Source organism: Epargyreus clarus, unplaced genomic scaffold, assembly GCF_041222505.1.
Source record: "Epargyreus clarus isolate Ecla_fem2 unplaced genomic scaffold, WU_Ecla_fem_2.2 ptg000010l, whole genome shotgun sequence".
NCBI classification, from domain to species: domain Eukaryota; kingdom Metazoa; phylum Arthropoda; class Insecta; order Lepidoptera; family Hesperiidae; genus Epargyreus; species Epargyreus clarus.
This window is the reverse complement of record NW_027332218.1, coordinates 5,852,199-5,864,248: the sequence shown is the minus strand read 5'-3', so window position 1 is coordinate 5,864,248 and position 12,050 is coordinate 5,852,199. Positions and strand designations below refer to the sequence as shown.

The 12,050-nt window shown below is 33.4% G+C and overlaps 2 protein-coding genes across 5 annotated transcripts in view; both read left to right on the top strand.

Annotated features, from left to right (window-relative positions):
• Window positions 1–137: 137 nt before the first annotated feature.
• Window positions 138–1,410, top strand: Dlc90F (dynein light chain 90F). Its single transcript, XM_073077208.1, has 3 exons — window positions 138–298; window positions 376–541; window positions 833–1,410. The coding sequence occupies exons 1-3, from the start codon at window positions 263–265 to the stop codon at window positions 979–981; spliced, it is 351 nt and encodes a 116-aa protein (XP_072933309.1). The 5' UTR covers window positions 138–262; the 3' UTR covers window positions 982–1,410.
• Window positions 1,411–2,927: 1,517 nt separating this feature from the next.
• Window positions 2,928–12,050, top strand: part of cic (Putative transcription factor capicua) — a 34,404-nt gene continuing 25,281 nt past the window's right edge. For 3 of the 4 annotated variants that reach the window (XM_073077196.1, XM_073077197.1, XM_073077194.1), the window contains exon 1: window positions 2,928–3,455. The gene's annotated coding sequence lies outside the window, so the exon portion shown is untranslated. Of the gene's footprint in view, window positions 3,456–3,475; window positions 3,839–12,050 lie in introns of those variants that run through there. The other variant, XM_073077195.1, reaches the window with a different exon arrangement.

The following is a 12,050-nucleotide window of genomic DNA, read 5'->3' as shown; positions in this document are numbered from 1 at the left end:
AATGATGATAAACATGTAATAAACAACTGTTTAAAGCTTCATTTTAATTTAGAAGTTAATTTGGGAGCATAACGATAATAATGATTTTAAACTTAAATCGATGATATGTTGCTATGGTTGTCTTTGAAAATTGAAAACGTCAAATAAATTATGTCAATTTGGGTGTTTGAGTTCTAAGCGTAGCGTCAAATTTTATTGTTTTTATATTTTCTAGATACCAACTACCTAATTAAATACAGTCCGAAATAGTTATATTTAAATTATGGAGGTGAAGGAGTGTAACGATCTAACTGAGGAAGTAAGTTTCCTATATCTGCAATACGGTAAGAGAAAGTGGGTATTGATTGTTATTTACCTCGGCATGACGTGTTTCAGAATCAATTCATCGTCGACGATGTGAGCAACATTATAAAAGAAGCTATTGAAAATTCAATTGGTGGTACCGCTTATCAACACAACAAAGTAAATCAATGGACTTCGGCTGTGGTAGAATCTTGTTTGGGACAATTGACAAAGTTACAAAAGCCTTATAAATATATAGGTAGGTTTGCAACATACTTAGAATACCGGCATGGTATTCGCATGGTTCCTAGTAATATTTCATCCATTTACATGCAAAACTTTTTGATCAGTACTTTTGGGGTGTGAATTGTGAATCATTATCTCATATTTTGTTTAAAAATTAACATAAGGAATCAAGCCAATAAGAAACCTTGAAAAGTAATTCTTCATAGTAGCAACACTGTATACTGGTCACATTCCTTATTTAAAATAACTACTTCTATTGTACGTTTTGCTTATGTTTTTTGATAATCAATGGTTGTAATTTCAGTAACTTGCACAATTATGCAGAAGAATGGCGCAGGACTCCATACGGCATCTTCTTGTTTTTGGGACAACAACACCGATGGCTCTTGCACTGTTCGCTGGGAAAATAAAACAATGTACTGCATTGTTTCTGTTTTTGGCCTTGGCATATAACTTAAATCAGTAATAAAAGTCAAAAATAATTTCCAATGTTTTGTTGTAACATTTATCAGCACATAACAAATTAGTCTCGAGTAAATTATGTTTAAATATAAATTGCTTTAGGTAAAAACTATGCTTATTAGAAACAAGTTATTGTGCAGTATTAGAGTGATTAAAATTTTAAAGCGTCCAGTGAAATTAAGTGGCAACTTTTGCTTCAAAGATAAAAAAAACTTTATTTGTAATTAATAATTATGCTTATGTTATAACTTCTTTAAAATGATACATTCTCAATATAATATAGTTATAAAGTTCTCTTGCACACTATAAATCTTTATTTAACCTTACATGTCTATTGACTGACAGTAAGTTAAATAGTCTTTACTTAATTTTAAGTAAGTAGGATATATTTTCGTACACAATAAATAATTATTTAAAGCCTATTGACCTTTATTTTACATTCCCTTAACTTTATTCTGGTTCAGTAATAAAGGAAAAAAAATAAATGGAAGTATATGTAAATATAGTATATGAGTCTGTAGTAGAGGGACGGTTGACATAAATGAACGAAAACAAAATAAAATATGACTTTAATATAAAAAGTACAAACACAATGCATCAATTTAGTAATCACTTCAACTCGTACATATGTTTCATAACAATAGTTCTGGAACAGTACCATATTAGTTTTATTTTTATTGAGTACAATACACTAGGATTGTACTAACAAGATCGAAATATGTAGATGAAGTAATGATGTAAATACACAAGAAGTTCAATTTTTTTTTATTATACAAGAGAAAAAACATGTAGCTTTACTGACAAATACGACCTTGCAAGTGTTTCTTTGAATGCAATTAGGAAGTCCTAAGTGGAATCATCCTTGGTAAAATTCGGGTAGCCAACTTAATGAAAAAAAAGGTTACTGTAAATATAATTATATAGAATGTAACTTAGTTTTCAGTGGTATTGTACATTAACATTATAGTAATCTATTATTAACATAGCTTTCCTAAATTTAAGGGTAGCTTGGTTCTTAAAAAAAAATATTTTTAATGAGATTTAATGCTCTTATGCTTATTTTCCGTGATGCAAATTTCAAAATTATCTAACGTCGAATGCAGCTGTCCTAACGTAGAAAACATATAATATGGGGGGTCCTGGGGGTCCGCGAGTATATGTATGGGGGTCCGCGGTGTCATCTCCGGACTATACATAAATTGCTCATTAAATGCAAAAGGGCCGCAAAACGAAAAATCAGCAAACCAGTTTTATTAGTAAAACGTGATCTAAGCACGTTTTTTTTTGCTCTTCAGTTTATTAAGGGGGTCCGTGAAAAATGTGCTTGATTTCCTAAGGGTCCGTGGACTGAAAAAGGTTGAGAAACGCTGGTATAGTACATGTTGTGTCATTAAATATTGGCGCAGCGTCGTCATATGTTCAGTAATGGTTCCGTAAGAAATAGTTAATGCTCCCAGTCCCGTAATACGTGAATTTATAACATTAAATTGACCAACCACTAATAACAGTATCTATAATACATAATAATAATTTATTATCTTCTTAATGCTGATTATTTCATCATTATGGCAACCTATGATGGCAACGAACTATCTTTTAATTGTTACATGGAATTTTAATTATGGAGTTCTAATTTTTGTCTTCGATTAGCGGGTCTTAAATAAAGTATCTTATTGGTTTTACGATGTAAAAACACGTTTTAATTACATATTTAATACTCTAGTTAACGGTATAATCGTAAAACGTTTCAATTTCTACGAATTATTCTATTGAAAGGTTCTTTGAATAATATCGTTTAGAATGAACAATACAATTCAAATGTTCGCGCCACAAATATCAAGCTCGACATATTTGTGTCACGTGACCATCATCGATCCAATAGTTGAGCGCGTCTCGGGTCCATTCAACTCAGTTTCGGGCAGCGACGGGGAGGGACACTTCACAACACCGATTCTATTCATACATAGGAAATATTTATATGTTTCTGTCCCTCTCACGCGTATTGAGAAATAATTAAATGAATGGTGAACGAGCGAAATGGGAATACGTTCGAGTGGAAATTATTATGGGCCAGGCCAGGCCAGTCGCCATGTAGAATTTTTTGGTGTGGGTGTTGTGTCTCGGGATGTCAAATGCTTCAATGATTATTATTTTCAATTGGACATTAAATTTCGTGCTAATCGCGATCTGAGTATTTGATCCGTGGTGTTTCAGTGCAATTAGTGGACAAATTTCTTTGTGATCGTGAACGATTCGTGTGCAGAGCAGGCAGATAATAAATTGGTGGGGGGCTGCTAAAATACTACGATAGGATAGTAACAACGTTTTACAACTTGAGAGGTGTCGGGCGCTCATAAAATTTCTCGTCTCGGTGCGGGCGAGGCGGACTTCCATTTTGTTTTATTATGTGGATCGGTTGTTTACACGGTGCGTCGTGCTCGCAATCGCGACAATGGAAAGCGACGGTGAGTGTGGCCGTAGTGGTTAAGGAAAGGTTGTCTGCGCATGTAGAATGTGGCGCACTCGGGTGTAATCTGGCATGGGTGAATAAGTAATGGTATTCGATTTTGTGCATCGTGCTGCGCAGTGGCGGGTGGCACGTCCACTGGGCAGTCACATCGCGGTGCACGCGCTGTCGCCTCGCGGAGCGGCGGAGCCCTACGTAGCGTCAGCTAATTGATTTCGGGACGAATGTAAGCATGCGTCTGTCGTGTGGAGCCGTACGCCGTCGCTCAAATCACGTTATCAGCTGATTACGCGACAAATTCACCGGCTGCCTTGCACCATGAAATGTTTATAAATAATGTTGCTCGTGGATTCGAAGGACTAACTTGTAACTCCGTTTACTGTAAGTTTTGCCATTTTTATACGCACTACACGACGGCAAATGACTTGAGCGCTAATTGAATAACACTATGATTACATTTGTTGATGGATGGCAACATAATATTAAACGTTTTGTTATCATTTGCATGCCACAACAACAAGAATGTGCTTTGATAGCCCATCGTTTACTTTTATTATCTTCATCTATACAATCTACTTTTATTTGTAGTGAAGTGTATTTCATCCACTTAGCAAGATCATAATAAATCATTTCCTAATTATAAGCTGAATGTTTATAAACATGTCCACAATGTAGCCACTTCTTTCTTATCAATGTGAATAACACCAAATGAACTTTGTTGCAAGTTATTTTTTGTTATTCAATATGGAAACTGCATCAAAAATATTTACATATCAATATCAATATAGGTTATGTCACATATGTTGTAGAATCAAAATCAGGTGTGATAGTGGTAACACCATTTACAGTTATTATTTACATTAATGTTTATGGTAATTTTGAATCAAGTTTGCAATGTTTGCTAATAAATAAAAGAAATCAATGCATTACATTATAATAAGTAATGTAATTATAATCCCATACAGAGACAATTTATTGCCGTAACATGTGTAACGCAGTGTAGGAGTGTTCTAGCGAATGGTTATTGAAAAGTGATTCATTTATGAGGTGTTACCAATTAGACCTCAGGATAGCAACATGTCCATAAGCAAGTTGATCTGGTTAGAATTTGTCACAGGTCTGCCTATGAGGCCTTTGTAATGGGGGCTTCGATTTCCCCTTCGTGAACAAAATCATCCTCTGTTACAAATATACACTAATCCTATCTACATTTACCGTCGGGTGATTTTTGACAATTGTATCTATCATAAGTAATTGTCTGGATATCTATGAAATAAGTATCAAATTCAGAATGTAAGAAATATTTGGTGAAAATTTCCGCTAGGACTCAATTTGTCCCTGACGAGTGTCCTTTCTTAAGTACAAAAGAAAAATTAAGTAATGATGGATGGTTAAACTAAGAACTAAGAAAGTAACTCTACAACATTGATTTTAAAGTGCAAGTCGGCTATTTTATCTAAAGGGTGTGGTGAGCACCCACAATTGATTTAAGATTTTAATACTGAGTATTTGCAGGGTGCACATAAAAGTGTGCTACAGTGTCTCTTTTTTATTTTGATAACAAAAACTTTTTTCATATCAATATAAACCTGTTGAGAACTTATTAAATATTGAAGTACATAATTAGGATATATTCACATATACAGGATATACTTTACATGGAATAACCCAGCTTCTACACAATTAGTGTTGATTGAAATACAAATATGAAACAATGTCTGCCACAAAATGATTGCATTATTGTATTAATGTTTCATTATGAACATATATTTTAATATAGTACACAAGATATTTTAATATAGTAATCATGTTGGGATGTAATTAAATTAGTATTATGCAAATAAATTAATTGTGACGCAATAGTAACTATTCATTTGGAATCACCTCTTGGAATGTTATGACATCCGGAAATATTATATACAGCTATAATCTAATTTAATATGTAGATTAAAAAATCTGTTTAATGTTTTCATTAGTGATTTAATGTAGGTAATGTTAGGCTTTTACATAGTAGACTTACATAAGCAAATAAACTCATAATGCTTACACATGAACATATGACTTATTACACTATCTGCAATTACTTTGGTCATTAGCACCATATAATATTATGTAAAGAAGCTATTATACAAATATTAATGGTGAATTTTTTTTGGGTTGTTGTGTAACATAGTAATCTTCTATACATAAATGTTATACCTAATAAATACATAGATGGTAATAAAATATCATTAGTTCCATATAAAGAATTGATAAGTTATGTATAGAGTTATGTTGTCCATAAAAATACGAATATTTGCTGTGTTTATTAGATCAATAAAGAAGTAATACAAAAGATCGATACATCGAAAACATAAATGTTAAAAGTTAATCATCACAATGCCACCCAAGTTCGGGATATCGTCTTTATAACAGGTTGAGAATTTTTCCCACCGGAAGTCTGTGCGCGTCATCTGTAACAGGCGCTCAAGTAAAACGATTCGCTGTGTAATTGCATTAGCCATTGTTTTTAAACGGCTTTTTGAGTGGATGTTCCTCGTGACGGTATTGACTCAGATTAGCAATTTTTTTGGTCATCTCAAAACAATGTCTAAAATGTTTCGCGAAAGCACGTGTTTGGTGATTTAATCAAAAACACTAGGAGTATTGTTAGTAGGAGAGTATCGGACTCCTAAAGCGTTGAGATTTTGACCAAATTGTGTCCACAATTTTATTCTCAATAAATAATGAGTTATCACCTGGTGGTCGAAATTTGACCATAATCATTATAGATATATTTTAAGGACTTTATCAATAAAATACTAAGGGTGATTTTCTACCAGTAATAAAGCGGTAAGAGAGGTCGAAGCTAATCCCTAAAACAATTTGATTGTTTCCACCAAGTTAATCAAGTGAGATGTTCTATGAAAATGTTGCTGCGGATCCTTAACTTATATTCCTGCACATTAAAAACGTAAGTTTTGGACCCATTTTTACCAGTACTAATTTAATTGAAACGAGAAATATCAAGTAATGCTATAGGTGGACTTAACGCTCATCTATAACTTAGCTATCTTACACGTCGCTGGAGGAAAAGCACCTCAAAGCTTGTCAGTAGCTATCTAACTAACAAAGAAATAATATCGGTTGACAAACAAAAAATAAAAATGTTCGTAATTCCTTTGTTTCAGACTATTTATATTTATGATGATATAAGGATGTTGGTTTTCACCAAGTAGCAATGAGCAACCAACTGTCTTTGCAAAGGGAAACAGGTGCAATTTTACGTAACATTATGTATGAATAGCAGTGAGATCAACTATGAAATAAGTATCTGATTTAAAATTAATATTCATTAACGGAAATGTATCTTTAATCTGAAAATATCCACGTTTACGCATATTTTACAGATATAATTTAATTGTAAAGTGATTTAGCTTGTGTATTTCATGTACTAGTATCAGGAAAATATTATGAAAAGTTATTAACGTAAAGTGAAAATGGACAATAGTTTCCTCCCAGAAATAATTAATAATAACAGTTAATACTATAATAAATTAGCTTTTACATGCGGTTTCGCTCGCGGTCAGAGGTCGATGACATCGATTGGGAAGTGGCAACATATTTTTTTTATCTATCCATCAGGAACTTTTTTCAGGATAAAAGGTCCTTACCTGAACTCATGACAACATTTGTAGAAAATTTAATAACAATCGGTTATGCGGTTATGCAACTCCTTATTCATCCAGAGATGGGACTAACCCATATTTCGTCATAAGGGATTTTTAAGTAAAGGTTTTTATATGAGCCACATAATGCACTTAGGGTTCAGAAATAACTTCAGTAAACGTATACATTTTGTACTGTATACTGTATTTGTATGTCATAGTAGTATCACAACCACCTACAAATCATAATATACCTATAATCCATAATTAGATATAATAAAGAACTTGAATAATGTGGGCTGTTCGTTTCCGTAAAACTAGGTATTCATTGATACATTTTATGCATTGAAACTGTTGCAAGCGCTAACAATTCAAGTAGAACTGAATGAATCATCGTAGAAACAAACATGTTATTACTTCAACTTTAAAGAATTTTAATACCTACCTATATACCTAAAATATTTAAATGAACTCATTGTTGTAATCTATTTAAATACTAAGTAGGCATTAATATTTATTTGTTCGATAGATATTTCTTTATTTACGTATAAATCATTTCTGTGTATCTTTTTATTACGTGATTGAAGTAGCTATTGGGAGCTGGGAAACTAGTGGATGGATACAAACAATAGATAAGAGACGTATTGATTCCCCTTTGGGATTTTCCTGAAGGATGGAGTAGTGTAAGGTGCACTTGTGGCCGAATTAAGAGTTTGACCACTTTTCTTGTCCTTTAGTTATTGTTCATACATATTCATGTTACTATGTTTTAATTCGCGGTCAAGTACAATTTAAGATCAATTGTGGCGGATTTATCCTGCTTGCCTAATTTATGCGAGGATTTTCATGAGTAGCAACGCAAGGCAAAGTAATTTTTGATTCTGATTCTGATTCTGATCAATTCCATAAGCAACAGCGTAGGGAACGAATCAAAATGTTTCATACTTGATTCTTTGTTGGATGAAGGCTATACATTTAAATTTACATAATCTAATTCCTAAGTAGTTTGACATTATGTTTCTGATATTATCATTAGATATATTTAGAAAAATGTTTAGTTTTTTTAATAGAAAATATTACATTAGACTAAAACCACCGACGTAATTCATTATAATGATAATAATAATAAACGCTTTTTACACTCACAGCCCCACACTAGGATTCCCTGTGTCATGGGTGCCATGGACACACACATAGACAAATACACAAACACCCAGACCCAGAAACAGAAATCTAAATTCATCATTTAGACATCTGTCTGGCCGGGGATCGAACCCGGGACCCTTTGCGCGTCAGGCCGGTATGGTCGCCGCTCCGCCACGCGAGTCGTCAAATGTCAGTTATGTCAGTATATTTAATATGTAGCGCTGTTCCGATTTCCGATAGTACTTTATCAAGCTTAATATATCTTTGTAGGTATTTAACAGAGCCAAGGCCGTAAACGGCTAGATTGAACATGTTCGTACTTGACTCAACCCATCCGGCCACTCAGAGCTTGATTAGGAGAGCACCAACTATTTCGGTTCCAGTCAAAAAGGAAGCTAAGCCGCCGTCTCTCCTATTTTTAAAGGGATTAAAATCTTTTGAGAAATAATAAACTCACTATTGCGTTTTTGCTATATAGAAATTGTTAATACCTACAACCGTTTAACTTGGTGTGATTGTAGTGCTAAGTTGAAGTGAGACAAGTTATAAAAACAAAGTGTCAGTCATGCTCGTGGTAAATATCCTAATGTGAAAGAAATAAATAATGTTATTTTGGGTAACTATATTTTTTTTGGTTTGCGGACAAAGTTAATACATAACACAAGAAAGATACACTTACCTTACGATGTGGTACGGAACCCAATTTCGCAAGTCTGAGTTGATTTTTACGGGTCAGTTCCGGTCACTTCTTTGTTTTATCAGATAAACTGTTGGAAGCTTCGAAGTGGAACCTATTTGAGCGATGATTATACGATGTGCTTTAGCTTCCACTTACTTGTACGAAATATTGTTTGGATGATCCAAAATCTGCGTATCTCGAGAGTATGAGGTATGTGAACCTTTGACGAATAAATAAAATGTGGATCTGCATAAGTATTTAAATCTGAAGAAAGAGAGGAAATTAGAAAATTATTTGGGTTTCAAATTTAACAATGGTAGTTTGTTATGTATTCTAGAGACAATTGTATTTTTTAAGAATAAAATTGTGGTCAGCATTAGGTCTAATGTTAGATCACAATAATTTTGGAGGCCGATTGTTTTGTTTATGATATAATATATAATTTGGTCTTTAACATGTATTGACTCTACATAGTTACGTTCGTAAAGTACCATACATGTTATATTTAGGTCTATGGTAACTAAGGAATATTATAATGGAATATACGTAGGTATAAGAATTTGTATAGAATGTATTCTTGCGGATCGATAGATAATCGACAGTCGGCAGATGCATACGTAATACTTAATCCTTACGATAATTGTGATAATCGTACACACGTTCACCGTATTAACTTATCTGTATTGCTGACATATACTATAAGAATTATTAGTAGTATCTATGACAATGATATCTGGATGCAAGTTGAATATAGATACGGCCTGAGTTGGAAAGTCATTGGCCTCAACAATTTCAGGAAAAACGTGACTGTGACTAAGTATACAAATTATTAAGCCTTTGTTTGATTTCTTACTTTGCTTGTCAAACTTTTAGAAACTCAATGCTAGAAAATCATTATAGCAATTGGTGTCGTAGGTACTGTCAAAGTGGACTGAACTTTCAACTGAGTACGGATGTTGAAGAACAAAGTAGTTAATGTTCTAAACCATGATTATTTCGAGAAACGAGATAATTACTACACAGTACTATGCCCTATTAGATGGCGTGCAGGATATATTGTATCAAAGAATTAATTAACGGATGAGATTCGTCATTGAACAGACTATAAAATAAGTATCTGTCGCTGTGTGTAGAAGTGTTATCAATCAATTCAATTTTATGCTACGAGTCACTCAGCATGCAGCTGAGCTCTGAGAAAATTAACAAACAATCTTCAGTAGATATCTTAGCGAATGTGCAAATTTATCTGTATTATAAATAATGTGTTTATTAAAAGTCTAATTACTGTATCTATGAAACTAAGAAATAGAGACAGTACTAAAGTGTAGACATTTTTATATACAAGATGTATCCAACGAACATGCTCTGTTCCGTGTTGCTTAACTTTATCAACGTAAATCTAACCTAATGAATGGATGAAGAATCCTACTTGAAATCGATTAAAATGCAATCAACGATTCCACAGGACTAAAATGGAATGCCCTGAAAAAGTTAATGTGATTTGCCCTTCAAATCGGAACAAAGCATTGCTTCACTGCTGATATAAAACCGAAATATGTAGGCGTGGCAGTGGTGCCACTAAGCGAACGTGAGAGTTCCACCACCATCAATTACATAACTAGATTTAGATCCCTTTGTCTAGCCATCCAGCTTACATATTGATCCAAACCAGCTATTTTAAATTAACTGAAAATAGCTCCTCGGTAACCGCGAGCCACGTCCGAGGATATGTTAGATAAAAATTAGCTCGTTCCTCCGTTTTATTTGTGGCTTTGCTCTTTTATTTCCATTTTGATGTCAGTTTCCACTTTGAAATCGCTATATGTGGATTTTATACGAAGAGTGAGATATATTTTGTATTATTTGTGTGGTTTTCTTCTGTTATAATAAATGTTGGTGCCCCGTCCTCGCGTGGCATATCAAGTTACAAGTCTTCAACTTTATTTTATCCCGTAGGATCGTATTTCTCGGATTAATTTGCTTTACATGTGGTACTTGTTAATATTGCAACATAACATTCAAATTGTTCAGCAGTTTTGGTACTACTGAACAATATGTTATACAGACTTCTTTTAACTCTGTAATATTGTAACAATAGTTGTCGCTGTATTATAAACGTCATAATAAGTATTTGTATCTTATAGTTAAACTTTAATATATTGTAAGTTTATTCAACCTAAATAACATTTAATTCATATCGAACTTTCTCCCGAAAAAATGTTCGGAAACCAGCAAAAGAATTTCAATAATAGTGGGAAGGTCCGACCTTGTCATTTTGCGAAACTGCTCTCGATTGAATCTTTACAATATTTGTCAAGACACGAACTCATAAGCAATTTTTTGCTATTGTTGGCGCAGACAATAGAGCGTTTCTGTCGGGGTTCGGCGTTGATCCTATCTATTCAATTTGTTTATGAAAAACTTGTTCCAGCTAGCAACGTTGATTGGAGAATGGTAATACAAAACACTTGTGATTCGTCACAGGATCCCTCCTTTCATAAAGTACGTATTCAATATGCACTTGCATTTCGATCGCGACTCGTAAAGTAGCGGTGTTGGAATTTCGATCAAACTGAAAATAAAATGTACTTTATTGGTAGTAGTGGTATTCTGTACTGGAAATAAAGAACAAGTACACTTTCCACCTAACGCTAAGTCAACTAAGTAGTCATCATCATCATCTCCGTCATAAAGGTGATTCACACTTGCATTGCTTTACATGAGGACTAAGTTGGTACCATACCCTTTAAATCAGACCACAATATGTTTATATCGCATAATATATGTTAGTTTAAGTAGGAATCTTAGATTTTTAGGCGGGTATATAGCACGTGTTTGGGAAAAAAATGTTCATGATCTGCCATATATTTAGCCGTCCAATTATTATAATCCCTTAGGAGCAGGAACATCGAAAAATTAAATACACGATGCTTTGATAAAATATTTTTTTTATCAGAAATCGACATTTCAATTGTTTTATTTATTGGTACACAATATATAATATAATTATATTTATATAAGTTACGCAAGATTTACTCAATGGTTATCAGTAGTTTTATTAGGCAAGGCTTATAATCACTTAGTGTAATGTGAAGAGATTGTTAGGAATATTGTCGCATAC

Bases quoted from the DNA above. Each gene is read 5' to 3' on its own strand.
- Dlc90F (XM_073077208.1), top strand. From the start codon at position 263: ATGGAGGTGAAGGAGTGTAACGATCTAACTGAGGAA. The intron at 299-375 runs GTAAGTTTCCTA...GACGTGTTTCAG, and splicing joins GTAACGATCTAACTGAGGAA to AATCAATTCATCGTCGACGA. The intron at 542-832 runs GTAGGTTTGCAA...TTGTAATTTCAG, and splicing joins AAAGCCTTATAAATATATAG to TAACTTGCACAATTATGCAG.